This window comes from Ahaetulla prasina, chromosome 6 (genome assembly GCF_028640845.1).
Source record: "Ahaetulla prasina isolate Xishuangbanna chromosome 6, ASM2864084v1, whole genome shotgun sequence".
NCBI classification, from domain to species: Eukaryota; Metazoa; Chordata; class Lepidosauria; order Squamata; family Colubridae; genus Ahaetulla; species Ahaetulla prasina.
Genome location: NC_080544.1, coordinates 7,942,682 through 7,957,737, shown reverse-complemented (window position 1 = coordinate 7,957,737; position 15,056 = coordinate 7,942,682). Strand labels below are relative to the sequence as shown.

The following is a 15,056-nucleotide window of genomic DNA, read 5'->3' as shown; positions in this document are numbered from 1 at the left end:
CTTTGCAGGGTAATCGGGACGAGAATCAAACTGTAGATTATCAAAAAGCTCAGCAGGATGCGCAACGACTTTACCAAGCTGGGGAAGGAAAGCTGGGAACGGATGAGTCTTGCTTCAACATGATCCTCGCATCTAGAAGCTTCCCCCAGCTGAAAGCCACCGTGGAAGCTTATTCACAGGTACAACGAAGTACAGGAAGATTGGGTGGGGCACCTCTAAGTAAACGGTTGCCTGCAAAAGGGAAAAAAAATGATTTTTTATACAGTTTCTTTCATTTTCCTGACATTTATTTCCAGATAGCTAACCGTGATTTATTAAGCAGCATTGGCCGGGAATTTTCAGGAAATGTAGAGCGTGGCTTGAAGGCTATTTGTAAGTTATTTTCCACATTTTTCTTTTTGAATTATATTGCGAATTTGATTTTCAAGGATCCACAAAAATTAACCATCAGTTTTTGAAAGGTGCCACCGATTAGAAGCAAGGTGTTCTGTTTCCCTCCCCCTAATACTCCCAGCAAAGAGTCAGTCAGAGGCCTTCTTTTTTCCTTTTATTTACATAGATACATGTCCTGGCCACGTCTACCCACGGGCCTGCCAAGTTTCTGGAGATAATGAGGAAATTATAGATAAGGCCAGAATTACTCACGAATATATTCTTCCCTCCATTGAGACAGTTAGCTCGCGCCAATTCATTACTTTGTCCAAGACAAAAAACCAGGAAGTCCCGCCTCCTATTTATAGTCTCTGCAGATGTCACTGCATGACAATTATGACTTGGCTTTGTCCCAACTCTTCCGCTGCTGCGCACGTCGATCACGTCTCCGTAATCTTGCATCACTCCAAAACTGTTCTTGGGGCGTTGCCAAATCAGGAGGCTCTAGGGAATCAGGCTTTGCCGGCCCCTCCTCCTCCCTTTGAGTGGGTGCCAGGGAGGGAAAGGGCTCAAGAGAAGCAGGGCTGGCCAGGTCTTCTCCCTCACTTTCTGAATCATCCGAGTCCAGGAGTCCGGGTCCAGGAACCTGGGTCACAACACAAGGTTTATAATATCTTCTCTCAGGGAATTAAAAGCAGAAAAATTATGTAATTTAAGAATAAGTGTGCTTAATTATCTTATTTAACAGATGTCCTGGAACGAAACTTTTGGTTAGCAGTGAATTCTCTTTGAAGATACTTTTCAATAAGTGTCCCAAAGGTGCTCTTTTCAGGAGGCAACTGGACTTCCTTGTTTTTTCTTTGAAGACATTTCACTTCTCATCCAAGAAGCTTCTTCTGCTCTGACAGGATGGTGGGGAATGGAAGGATTAATACTCCTTGCAGACAGCTGGTCATTTGCATCCTTTGAGAGGGTTGTTTTCAATAAGTGGTTCCATTAAAAAAAAGGTCCTATGGCTGGGAGCTGGAATGGAGTCACTCCCACTTCTTCCAGTCATTCTCATTTGCCAGTATTTATCCTTATGATAAATAAAGCAACTCACGATCATCTGTTTTTGTTGTTGTTGTTGTTTTTCTGGAGAATTTGAGATTGCAAGTAGAAAAATGGTTGGACCGAAAGGAAGAGCGATCTTGCAATCAAGGGGATTGTCAGGGATTTAGTTCTAGTGCTCCCTCTGACTTGTTTTTTCCCTCTCTTCCATTCTGACAGATTCCCAATTATATAGAACACCGAGTTTAAAAATGAAATCACAAATCTCAACGAACTAAATCAGGGGTCTCCAACCTTGGTCCCTTTAAGACTTGTGGACTTCAACTCCCAGAGTCCCTCAGCCAGCAAAGCAGGGGTCTCCAACCTTGGTCCCCTTAAGACCTGTGGACTTCAACTCCCAGAGTCCCTCAGCCAGCAAAGCAGGAGTCTCCAACCTTGGTCCTTTTAAGACTTGTGGACTTCAACTCCCAGAGTCCCTCAGCCAGCAAAACAGGGGTCTCCAACCTTGGTCCCTTTAAGACTTGTGGACTTCAACTCCCAGAGTCCCTCAGCCAGCAAAGCAGGGGTCTCCAATCTTGGTCCTTTTAAGACTTGTGGACTTCAACTCCCAGAGTCCCTCAGCCAGCAAAACAGGGGTCTCCAACCTTGGTCCCTTTAAGACTTGTGGACTCCAACTCCCAGAGTCCCCCAGCCAGCTTTGACTCTGGGAGTTGAAGTCCACAAGTCTTAAAGGGACCAAGGTTGGAGACCCCTGCTTTGCTGGCTGAGGAACTCTGGGAGTTGAAGTCCACATGTCTTAAAGGGACCACTGAACTCAACCATATATTCCCACCTACCTCTATCGGTGTATCTCTGGCTTCCATTCATTTCCCTTCTTAAAAGGGGCTCAGTAATAATGCCAAACCCATATTTGGACATGGGGAAAAACGGAGTACAGATCTAAACCTCACAATGAAGAGAAACATTTGCAGTTTATAGTAAAATTAAGTTTTGTGTCTAAAGTTTGTATTTGAAAAAGTTCTGCCTTAATTTTGGAAAGGAGTTGTTGTTGTTTTTTAGTTTCCCCAGTGCTAACTTGGGACATATTCTTGGGTTTGCTTTCTTGCAGTACAATGTGCTCTAAATCGCCCGGCGTTTTTTGCAGAAAGGCTTTATCATGCCATGAGAGGAGCTGGCACAGATGATTCTACCCTGGTTAGAATTATTGTCACTCGTAGTGAGGTAAGAATGTTTATTTTCTGATAGTTTATATAGCAATGCGTCTTGCAGTGGATAGGTACAACAGACCATGATAAACCACTTCAGAGGTTTTTACACCTTTAATATGACAATTCGGTTCAATTTAAAAACGAACTGACATCTTTTGGGAGGAAAAATAACAATAAAAAACTAGAATAATGTAAGAATTGTCCTTAACTCCATACAGGTAGTCCTTGACTTAACGACCATAAATGAGCCCCAGATTTCTGTTGTTAAGCAAGACAGTTGTTAAGTGAATTTTGCCCCATTTTATGACCTTCCTTGCTTCAGTTGTTTACTGAATTACTGCAGTTGTTCAGTTAGTAACATAGTTGTTAAGTGAATCTGGTTTCCCCATTGACTTTGATTGCCAAAAACAAAAAGCAAAGGATGATGATGATCCAGGTAATGACTGCGACAGTCATAAATATGAATCAGTTACCAAGCATCTGAATTTTGATCACATGACCAGGGGGATCCGGCAACAGTCATGTGTGAAAAACGGCCATAAGTCACTTTTTCAATGCCCCTGTAACTTTGAACAGTCATTAAATGAACGGTTGTAAGTTGAGGACTAATTGTATTTTCCCATTATTATTATTATTATTTAGTCATGAGAAATTCTTTTATATATTTTCTATAAGGGAATTTCTCATGACAGCAAAAAAAGCCAGTTGAAAAGTTCATAGTGAGGAGACCCTTGGAGCTTTAGAAAGTAGCTGTTGCCTGTAGCAACTTAGTTTTTTCAATTAAAGTGATTCCATCAAGCTTTCTTCTGGACTCACTGAAAATATAAGTAAAGGAAATGTGCCAATAAGTCACAATGACTTATGATACAAGGGTGATATAAACAGGGGCATTTTTTAAGATAAAATTATTAATAAGCATATAAATTAATTTGGTTTTAATATTTGGTTTTAAATTAACCAAATATAACAACAAAAACAAACTGAAAAAGAATACGCAAAATTATAAAAGAAAAAAAACTGAAAAAACATACAAAATGTATTTTATAGACATAGATGTATCAATAATCTGAAGCTGTTATTCATTACAGTCATTGGTGCTTGATTTATATTAATTCTGCAAATCCTGTAGCGGAAAGCATGGTTTGGCATTTCTAATGCTGAATAATGCTTTTGATTGTGCATTCATTTTCTCTGTCCAAAAGTCAGCTCCCATGTGACTGAGATAGGTCTCAAGGTTGAGTTAGCACATGTACAGGTAGTCCTCGAGTTACAACTATAATGGGGCCTGCCCAGTGGTGGGATTCAGCCAGTTCCCACCTATTCGGGAGAAACGGTTGTTAACTTTCTAAGCAGTTTGGAGACCCGGTTGTTGGAAGAAATCTTATTTTGTTTTTTTTCCACTTTACAGGGCTAATCCTGTAAGGAATTACAACTTGCTGGTGGTGTTTCTAGCCTAATCTTTATTACCCTGCTTACAGAAAGTGCCTCTCTGGTTAACCCTTGTTACATTGTAACAGCTAAGGCGAAGCACCCATCGGTGTGAGTGACGTTGAGTTGGCCATGCCCACACGGTCATATGACCACCAAGCCACGCTTACCCAGCTGGTCATTAAGGCAGAGAACCGGTTGTTAAATTATTTGAATCCCACCACTGGGCCTGCCCATTCCATTCGTAACTCGAGGATTCGTAGGAGTGAAACTCGTACCTTGAAAGTGATCACTCCCTCCTTTCGCCCATGTATTTGCTAATCGAATGCATGGCTTGTTAAATGGACGTGAGGTATCTTGGGATGGGGAAGGCAATGGTGATGGAACAGGCTACCTGCTTAAGACCACCCAAGCCCTCCCCTGACCCACAGATACCTCATTCTCCCCACAATTGCTCCCCCCCCCAATCCTGCCACGCTGGGTCACTTCACAGATGAAGATCTGTCTCCTCTGCAGCCTGTTTCTTTGCCTGCTCCCTCCTTTTTCATCACCAAAGCCTTCCTCAAGCAGTTCGGCAGCAAGAAAGGAAGCCCGGAGGGCCGCGCATGCATTTCCAGGCCTCCTTTCTCACCATCAGACCACTTGAGAATGGCTTTGGTGATGAAGGAGGACCATAGGGCCACGGGGGCCGTTCCCGGCCTCCTTTCTCAAGGCCAAACCACTTGAGGATGGCCTCGGCAATGAAACAGAGGCCAAAGGGCCATGTGTGCCTTTTTTTTTATTATTCGCATTTATATCCCGCCCTTGTCCGAAGACTCAGGGCGGCTTACACTATGTTAGCAATAGTCTTCATCCTATTTGTATATTTATATACAAAGTCAACTTATTGCCCCCAACAATCTGAGTCCTCATTTTACTTACCTTATAAAGGATGGAAGGCTGAGTCAACCTTGGGCCTGGTGGGACTTGAACCTGCAGTAATTGCAGGCAGCTGTGTTAATATTAGACTGCATTAGTCTGCATTTTCCGGGCCTTTCTCACCAACAAACCACTTGAGGAAGGTTTCAGTGTTGAAAAAGGTGCGAAGGGCTGCAGGCGTTCCTCCGGGCCTCCTTTCTTACCGCCGAAGTGCTTGTGGATTGAGTCCCTACAGGCTTTGGCAGCCCTTTGCAAAAAGACTTTGCCGGTAGGAATAGAGCTTTGGAGGGAGGCATTTGCCCCTCCCAAGCTTTGCTGGTGCTGACAAAGGGGTTTTGCAAAAGGCTGCCGAAGCCTACAGGCGCAATCTCCCTGCAGGCTTCAGCAAGGAAATGGCAAATGGAGGAAGGCCTGAAGGACCAAATCCTTCCCTCCATTTGCAAACATCCTGGCCTCAATTCGCAGAGAATAGAGGCCTAAAGTGCCCCTTGGAAGCTCCACTCGGCCTGCAACGGGTTTGAGAGAGGCCTGCGGAGTCCCGAACGGAGCATTAGAGGGGTGGATCCACACACACATACCCCAGAAGCTCCATTTCGGCCTGCAATGTTCAGGACAAATGTTGCAAGCCTCTGTGGTTGTTCATAAGGGCTAACAACTGCCATGGTGCTGCAAGATTCGTAGTTTCGGGAAATGTTCGCAAACGCTAGGGGGTGCTTATCCCATAACTTCGAACATTCTCTAAGGCAGCGGTTCTCAACCTGTGGGTCGGGACCCCATTGGGAGTCGAATGACGATTTGCCAGGGGTCGCTTAAGACCATCGAAAATAGGGGAAGTATACTTGCGAGTCGAAGAATCGCGCTCCAATGGTTGACTCCACAAGCCAGCTGCAGGCTCTTCAAATCGCTAACCAAATTCGGCTTCAGGCGCGATGAATTAAAAAAGAGAGAAATCTTTGCTCTGATGTCTCCCTCTCAAGCCAGCTGCAATCACTCCCAATCGCTAGCCTAATCTGGCTTCAGGCGCCATAAACTTAATAGGGGAGGAGTCTCTGCTTTAATGCCTCCGTCCTCAAGGCAATCGCAAGCAGTTCAGATCGCTAGCCAATATGGCTTCAGGTGCGATAAATTCAAAATTAGGGCCTCTGTAGCTCAGACTGGTAAGACAGTCTGTTATTAAACAGCTGCCTGCAATTACTGCAGGTTCAAGTCCCACCAGGCCCAAGGTTGACTCAGCCTTCCATCCTTTATAAGGTAGGTAAAATGAAGACCCAGATTGTTGGGGGCAATAAGTTGACTTTGTATATAATATACAAATCGATGAAGACTATTGCTTGACATAGAGTAAGCCGCCCTGAGTCTTCGGAGAAGGGCGGGATATAAATGCAAATAAAAAAAACACCGAAAATAATTTTATGGTTGGGGTCGCCACATCGTGGGGAATTGTATTAAAGGGGTCGCAGCACTATGAAGGTTGAGAACCACTGCTCTAAGGGAATGCTCTTCACCCAGGGATTACCTGTAGTGTCCTTTATTCCTGAAGCTATGGCTTTAAATTTCTTCCATGTTATATTTTTGTTCTCTTTCTTTTGGGACAGATTGATCTTGTACAGATCAAGCAGCTGTTCACACAGATGTACCAGAAGACTTTGGCCACCATGATTTCAAGTGACACAAGCGGGGATTACAGACGGTTGCTCTTGGCCATCGTGGGTCAGTAGGACGCACTCTCAGAAGAGCTGCAAACAGCCGACTATCACTACCAGCTATCAAGACCGTATAAAAATATAAATTATCTTAGACAGTTAAGTATGCATTGGTTGATCAGGTCCTTTTATTTTTCACATATAATTAATTGCCTTAATTTAGCGCCTCATGTACTTTACAATAAACTTGCTGCCTGAAATGTGTCTGTTCTGTTATTGTCACAAAGGCTGTTACTTGTTTCATACTCCTGTGTGCATTGCATAATGTTGTTTACTCTGAGAAAGGAGATGATAGAGCTACACTCAGACAATGTAAGCATGTCCAGTGTTTGAAATTGTCCATAAAATTTGAAATTATGAAATTGTGCATCTTTATTATGTCTTGTAAAAACCAAGAGTATCTCCCACGCAAAGCAGTTTGTTTTTATCGTTTTCCAAAATCCTATTGTAAAAGTTTCAATATTCCAATTTTGTTTAGACCCTTAGTCAATTTATAGCTTTCTAAGATTAAATATTGTTTAGCTTTTTGCTGTTTATTTCAGATTCGTTAAATTCTAAGCTTATGATTAAAATTTTCTTTCATTTTGGATTGAAGGCAGATTGAGCTGACATTTTCCAATTTGTCTTTCCAAAAGTCTCTAATAGCTTAGAAATAATTAATCAGTTTATTCCTGAAAGTGATGTTTGCTAACTTAGTATCTGTCAAGATTGAACCACTTTGCTTCTTTCAGACCTTAATGCTTTTCAATTGCCAATGAACTGGGGGGATGGAAGGTGGAAATGAAATGTAGAGAGTGAATGCAGAGATCGTTGAGAGCAAGAAAAGAGATGGACTGTTTCCATAACAAAAGAACGTCTCATAATTGGACAATGTGATAACCCGGGGGTGGGGAGAAGGGGAAATTATTGTTTAACTGGACAAGCATTTGCATGGGAAAACCAGAGCTGGTTTTCTTTTTTTCAGTACCAATATGGTGTATCCAATAAAGTTTTACTTTTGGGAATTCAAATCTCCTGACAGTGTGTCCTTGTTTGTTCACTAGTTGGGACAGTTGACAGTCTGATGTGCCAGGACTGCTAATCACATTGTCTCCTCGTGTTTAAACTTTCAGTCTCCTTTACTTTCAGGTCCTGTTAGCAGGCAATGCCTCAGTCTGCCCTTCCTAGATCCAGGCCATTTAGATTCATTTCCTATACAGCTACCTTTACTCTGAGCTTCTCATGGGATATTTTATCAAACAAATTAAATTTTAAAGCATTCCCCAAATTGACTAATAGAGATAGCAAATATGATAAGGCTAGCCTGACAAGATCTATGCAGACTTTGAGTAATTATTTATTTATTTATTTAATTTATTTATTTATTTATTTGTCAAACACAACAGTATATATAAGTATAAGCATGAAATAACCGTAAGAATTGGATACAATCAAAGGGAACATTAGGACAGGAACAGTAGGCACGCTGGTGCTCTTATGCATGCCCCTTACAGACCTCTTAGGAATGGGGTGAGGTCAATAGTAGACAGTCTTTGGTTAGAGCTTTGGGGATTTTGGGAAGAGACCACAGAATCAGTTGGGCATTCCAGGCATTAACAACTCTGTTACTGAAGTCATATTTTCTACAATCAAGATTGGAGCGGTTCACATTAAGTTTAAATCTATTGTGTGCTCGTATATTGTTGTGATTGAAGCTGAAGTAGTCTTCGACAGGAAGGACATTGCAGTAGATGATTTTATGAGTTATACTCAGGTCATGCCTAAGGCAGCGGAGTTCTAAATTTTCTAAGCCTAGGATTTCAAGTCTGGTGGCATAAGGTTTTGTTGTGATCAGAGGAGTGGAGAACTCTTCTTGTAAAATATTTCTGGATATGCTCAATTGTATTAATGTCTGAAATGAGGTGTGGGTTCCAGACAGATGAGCTGTATTCGAGAATTGGTCTAGCAAATGTTTTGTATGCTCTGATTAGTAGTGTAATCTTTCTGGAGAAGAAGCTACGCAAGATTAAGTTTACAACTCTTAAAGTCTTTTTGGCGATGTAGTTGCAGTGGGCTTTGGCACTTAGATCACTTGATATGAAACCTCCAAGGTCTTTGATGGGTGAGGGTCATCTACAAGGTAATGTCCATCAAGCTTGTATTTAGTGTTCTGGTTCTTTTTTCCAATGTGTAAGACAGAGCATTTGCTGGTTGAGATTTGGAGTTGCCAAATTTTTGACCATTCCGACACAAAGTCAAGGTCTTTTTGAAGGGTAGCCGCATTGTTGGTAGTGTTAAATAGTTTAACATCATCAGCGAAGAGAACATAATTACTTATAATATGGTCACAAAGGTCGTTAATGTATAATATGAAGAGTGTTGGTCCTAGAACGCTGCCTTGGGGGACACCGCTATTGACAGGAGCAGGATTTGATAGGGCACTGCCTATTTTGACCACTTGTTGTCTGTTTGACAGGAACGCTGTTATCCAATTATGGAGAGGTCCAGAAATGCCGTAGGATTTTAGTTTTAGGAGAAGTTTATCATGTACCACTGAGTTAAAAGGGATAGGGGTTATTCCTCTGCCCTGGTCCTATTAGACCTCTCAGCGGCTTTCGATACCATCGACCATGGTATCCTGCTGCGCCGGTTGGGGGGATTGGGAGTGGGAGGCACCGTTTATCGGTGGTTCTCCTCCTATCTCTCCGACCGGTCGCAGACGGTGTTGACGGGCAGAGGTCACCGCGCGCCTCACTTGTGGTGCCGCAGGGCCGATTCTCTCGCCTTTGTTCAACATCTATATGAAGCCGCTGGGTGAGATCATCAGTGGCTTCGGTGTGAGGTACCAGCTGTACGCTGATGACACCCAGCTGTACTTTTCCACACCGGGCCACCCCAATGAAGCCATTGAAGTGCTGTCCCGGTGTCTGGAGGCCGTACGGGTCTGGATGGGGAGGAACAGGCTCAAGCTCAATCCCTCCAAGACGGAGTGGCTGTGGATGCCGGCATCCCGGTACAGTCAGCTGAGTCCGCGGCTGACTGTCGGGAGCGAGTCATTGGCCCCGATGGAGAGGGTGCGCAATTTGGGCGTTCTCCTGGATGAACGGCTGTCTTTTGAAGACCATTTGACGGCCGTCTCCAGGAGAGCTTTCCACCAGGTTCGCCTGGTGCGCCAATTGCGCCCCTTTCTAGACCGGGATGCCTTGTGCACAGTCACTCACGCCTTGTGACGCCTCGCCTGGACTACTGCAATGCTCTCACATGGGGCTCCCTTGAGGGGCATCCGGAGGCTACAGTTAGTCCAGAATGCAGCTGCTGGTGATTGAGGGAGCCCCCCGTGGCTCCCGAGTGACACCTATCCTGCGCCGGCTGCACTGGCTACCTGTGGCCTTCCGGGTGCGCTTCAAGGTGTTGGTGAATGTCTTTAAAGCGCTCCATGGCATAGGGCCGGGATATTTACGGGACCGCCTGCTGCTACCGAATACCTCTCACCGACCCGTGCGCTCTCACAGAGAGGGGCTCCTCAGGGTGCCGTCGGCGCGACAGTGTCGTCTGGCGGCGCCCAGGGGAAGGGCCTTCTCTGGGGCTCCGCCTCTGGAACGAACTCCCCTGGACTTCGCCAACTTCCGGACCTCCGAACCTTTCATGAGCTTAAAACCTACTTATTCATCTGCGCTGGACTGGGTTAGTGTTTTAATGGGTTTTAATGGGTTTTTAGCTCCAAATTTTAATCCTGGCCAATTTTAATAAGTTTTTTAATTGTATTTTAATTTGTATTTATTGTATTGTATTTTTACCTGGCTGTGAACCGCCCTGAGTCCTTCGGGAGAAGGGCGGTATACAAATTTAAATAATAAATAAATAAATAAATAAATAAAAGCTTTACAGAAGTCTATGTAAATTGCATCTATTGCTTTGCCCTGATCAAGATTTGTAGTCCATATGTTTTTGCAGTGAAGAAGTTGTAAATTACAGGATTTTTTTCTGAAACCAAATTGTTTATTAGAGAGTAGGTTGTTTGTTTCAAGGTGGAGGATGATGGATTGGTTGATGATTGATTCCATTACTTTGCAGGTGACGCAGCATAAAGAAATTGGTCTGTAATTTTCAACTTGGCTGGGGTCTCCTTTTTTGAAGACAGGGATGACCGTGGCTAGTGGCCATAGTTTGGGAAGGGAGCTGGTCCTGAAAGATTTTTCAAAGATTATGCTTTGGGGTTTTGCTATAACAGTGGAAAGCTTTTTTAAGAAGTATGCACATAGACCATCAGGTCCAATAGATAGAGATGGTTTCAGTGTGTCTTTTCAACATTATCTTCTGTGAAATCTATTTGTGTTAGATCGTTGTAATCATTGTTGGTACGACTGGGGAATTTTGGGTATGAGCCATTACTGTTAACAAAGACTGAGCCAAAGAATGTGTTAAAGAGGTTTGCTTTAACTGTTTCATCATTACATTCTTTACCGTTACATCCTTTTAGGGGTGGGATGGATTTTGAGTCTTTAAGTTTGTTGTTTACAAAATTATAGAAAGCGTGATTGGATTTTGTGCGCAGGTGGTCTTCTTTTTTGATGTGGTAATTGGTGCATTCAGTCTTTATTTGGTGGCATATTTGTAGCAGTTTTTAAAGTTGGCTACCTAGCCAGTTTTGTTTTTTCGCCAGAGGGAATTTTTTTTTGGATTGGAGCTTTTTTATTGAAATGGGTAATTTGTTTTTCCTGATTTTGGTGGTGGTTTGTGGTACGTATAGTTTAATGACTCTATTGACTTCAAGTAGAAAAACGCTATAGTGGTCTTCAGCAGTGATAGAGTTAGAGAATAGAATTTGCCAGTCAAGAGATGAGAGGTCTATGTCTATAAGATCATAGTTGGCTTTTTTGAAATTGTAGTTTGGTATACCATTATTATGGAGATTATTGTAAGGGCGTATATTGAGACAAAAGTCTATCATGCTGTGATCACTGTTGGAAAAGGGTTCTTTTATTTGTAGTCCATAAATTGAGTTTGCGTTGTTGCAGAAGATGTGGTCAAGGCAGTTGTTGAGTCTTGTATTGTTAGTTACTAGTTGATCAAGACCTAGATTTGTAACAGCATTGTACAGGGTATTATGGATGGGTTCAGTTGTATATTCTTTTGTTATCCAATTAATAAGAGGTAGGTTGAGGTCACCCAGGAAGATGAGAGGATAAGGGCAAGAGGCAGCCCATGTTAGTAGTGTGGTTAACATGTTCGCATGTGCAATGTCGTAGTCGGGGGCTCTGTAGTATAGCAAGAAGTGAAGCGTGATGTTAAGGGACAGTTCACAGACAATAGTTTCTGGAAGAGCGAGTTTATGTGCAACTTGAATATTTTTTAGATTCGGTGACTTTTTGTAAAAGATAGCCACTCCACCACCTTTGCGGGTTTTGAGATCGGACCGGAACACATGATATTCTCTGTCTGAAATGATGGAGTCTGGGAGGGATGAGTTCAGCCATGTTTGGCATACAAATATAATGTTGAATGTACCAGTATTTAACGAGAGGAGAAATTCAGGCATTTTGTTTACAATGCTTCTTGCATTTATCAGTTTGCATTTAAGTTCTGTAGTGGTTGGTATAGAGGAAATAAGGGGTGTGCGTACCTAGTTTTGGATGACGGCTGGTTGAAAGTTCTGTACGACGGATGGTTGGATGTCTTGGGTGATGGGGGGTTGGATATTGGGCAAATGATTGTAGGTTTTTCTTTTAATGCAGTCAGCACGGTAGTCAATGTATAAGTTGGATTTGTCTTCATCTTGCCGTCGTTTGAGTTCTGTGCGGAGCTCACGGGAGTGGATCGTTGCAGAAATGATAGATCAGGCCGTGATCTAAGTTTGTTGTGGATGGGGTTGGTATTATATTTGAAATTGAAATTATATTTCCCAGATATTTATGAATCTCTTTAGGAGCTGTTCTAGATGATTGTTATCAGCCTCAATTGGAGTAGTCTGTAATTTCCTGGATAATCCCCCTACCCGCCTTTGAAGACAGCAACCTGAGCACTGCTGCAGTCATTCAGCACTTAAATCAATTCTCCAGTCTCCCCCACCCCCCAAATAAAACAAGTTCTCAACTGGCTGATCCGCTGATCCTTTCAGTATCCCAGAATAGAGTTTGCAGGGCCCTTGAATTTCAAATCATTCAAAATGGGCATTGGTCCTACCTGAATGCCATTTCTAGTAGAGCTGGAAAAGAGCATCCAGAGTGGGTAAGTAGCTCTTCGTTCTGCATGGAGACTGAGCACGTGATGTTCATTTGCATCTCTGGTCACTCCCCTCTCGCCTGCTGCTTCCCCAGTTCGCCGAAGGTCAAGCGATGCATAGACTTGTGACCTGTAAAAAAGTAGCCCCCACCCGGACTGTGGACCAGACATTAGTAAGGGTGGGGCTGGATGCTCTCTTCCAGCTCTACTAGAAATGGTGTTCAGGTAGGACCAACGCTCATTCTCCCTAGAGCTGGAGCGAGAACATCCAGAGTGGGACATACCAAAGGTGACCTGTCCCTTTAATGGGTGGGTAACGCTGGTCCTAAGTCCCCCTGGCATTATGGACCCTCTGGAGCAGAGGTCTCCAACCTTGGCAACTTTAAGCCTGGCGGACTTCAACTCCCAGAAAGCCCCAGCCAGCAAAGCTATTTTATTGTTATTCTATTTATTTTCTTTATTTATTTAATAACAATAAATAGATTTCCCACACTGAGTACTTTGCTTACCAGTGGAGTTGCTGATCCCATAAGGGTCCTTAAATGAGGACTAGCTATACTGTGAAGTTTTTCCAAGGTTGTAGATAATTATATAACTTTCTTTTTCAGAGCCAGACCAATGTGATTTCTTTTCTGATACTAAATTCCTACCCTTTTGGTGCTCGTTTTATTACTTGCTTCTCTTGCCATGAATCACATTCACTACTGCTTGTAATAAAATTCCCCACTTTATATTTAAAATAGATATTTGCATTCAGTTTTCTTCCCTTAAAATAAAAGAATCCTGCACTTTCCTTGAAATGTTCCTGTTATTTCCATTTCCTCAACTGTTTCCCTTATTGATTAGAATCAAGTCAAAGATTTCTGATCCTTCTGTGCTATCCTTTCCTTCCAAGGACGAATATCATCACCAAGATACTCTAGAGCAGGGCTGTCAAACTCCCAGCCTGTGGGCCGGATGTGTCACGCGCTGGCCACGTCCCCGCCCGGTTTAGCGAAGGAGAAAAAGTCCTGATAAGTCACGTGACGCTGCTGTGACAACTTGAATTTGACACCCCTGCTCTAGAGCAGGGGTCTCCAACCTTGGAAACTTTAAGCTTGGCGGACTTCAACTCCCAGTAACTCCCAGCTTTGCTGGCTGGGGAATTCTGGGAATTAAAGTCCGCCAGCTTAAAGTTGCCAAGGTTGGAGACCTCTGCTCTGGAGGACTCTCCTCCCAAAGGCCGCTTCCGCCGAAGCGAAGGTGTCCAACTTATAATGCTGAATGAATGGTGAAGGGGAGGACCATGTGGCTGTCCGACACACCTCAACAGAGGCCTGTGTCGCCCATGCTGCTGTTGGCGGCCGCACACCTGGAGGAGTGAGCCGTTATTCAGCTGGGAGTTGGGAGGGCCTAAACCTCATACGCCTTGGTTAGGCAGGCCCTCAGCCACCGACTCACCATTAAAGGAGTGTTGCCCAATAATGGTGGTTGGAATGAAACAAATAAGGACTCCGTCGTTCAGAATGAAGACGTATGTTTGATATAAATATGGAGGGCCCTTCTGACATCCAAGGCATGCCACCTGTGCTCAAGGGCATGTCCTGGCTCCCGACAGAAGTTTGTAGGACCACCTCCTGTGCCCTATGAAACCAGGGGTTAACCTCGGGTATGAAAGAAGGGTCCAGCCGCAGGACGACTCTGTCCTGGTGAAAGATGCATAACTCACGTCTTATTGATAAGGCCGCCAGCTCTGAAATCCTACGAGCCGAAGTGATAGCAATGAGGAACGCCACCTTAAGCGTTAGAAAACGCAACGTGGCTGACCTTAAAGGTTCAAAGGGGCTGCCAGTGGGAGCTTGCAAAACCTTAGTCAGGTCCTAGGTGGGATACCTGTGAACGACCGGTGGGCACAAATTAGTAGCTTCCCTAAGGAATCTGCGTATTGTGGGATGCCTAGAAAGGGATATCCCAAAGAAACGATGTTCCTTTGCTTTGGGGTAAGCAAAACTTCCTCTCTCCCCTCCAATTGCAAGATAAAAAGAGCATCCGAAGTGCTAGAGATGAGAAGCAAAAGTTATCTTACTACTTAGGAATTTCAAATTAATTGAGTGATGGAACCAGCTCTAATTTAAAAAGGCCCTTGTAGAAGAAATGTTTGGAGGAAAGAAATGACAGGCTGCCTGGGCTACAGGAG

The 15,056-nt window shown here is 43.6% G+C and overlaps 1 protein-coding gene across 1 annotated transcript in view; it reads left to right on the top strand.

Annotated features, from left to right (window-relative positions):
* Nucleotides 1-7,689, top strand: part of ANXA7 (annexin A7) — a 29,680-nt gene extending 21,991 nt beyond the window's left edge. The window contains exons 9-12 of the mRNA XM_058188580.1: nucleotides 9-179; nucleotides 297-372; nucleotides 2,531-2,643; nucleotides 6,572-7,689. Of these exons, the coding sequence (XP_058044563.1) occupies nucleotides 9-179; nucleotides 297-372; nucleotides 2,531-2,643; nucleotides 6,572-6,694 (483 nt within the window). The 3' untranslated portion in view covers nucleotides 6,695-7,689. The remainder of the gene's footprint in view (nucleotides 1-8; nucleotides 180-296; nucleotides 373-2,530; nucleotides 2,644-6,571) is intronic.
* Nucleotides 7,690-15,056: the final 7,367 nt, after the last annotated feature.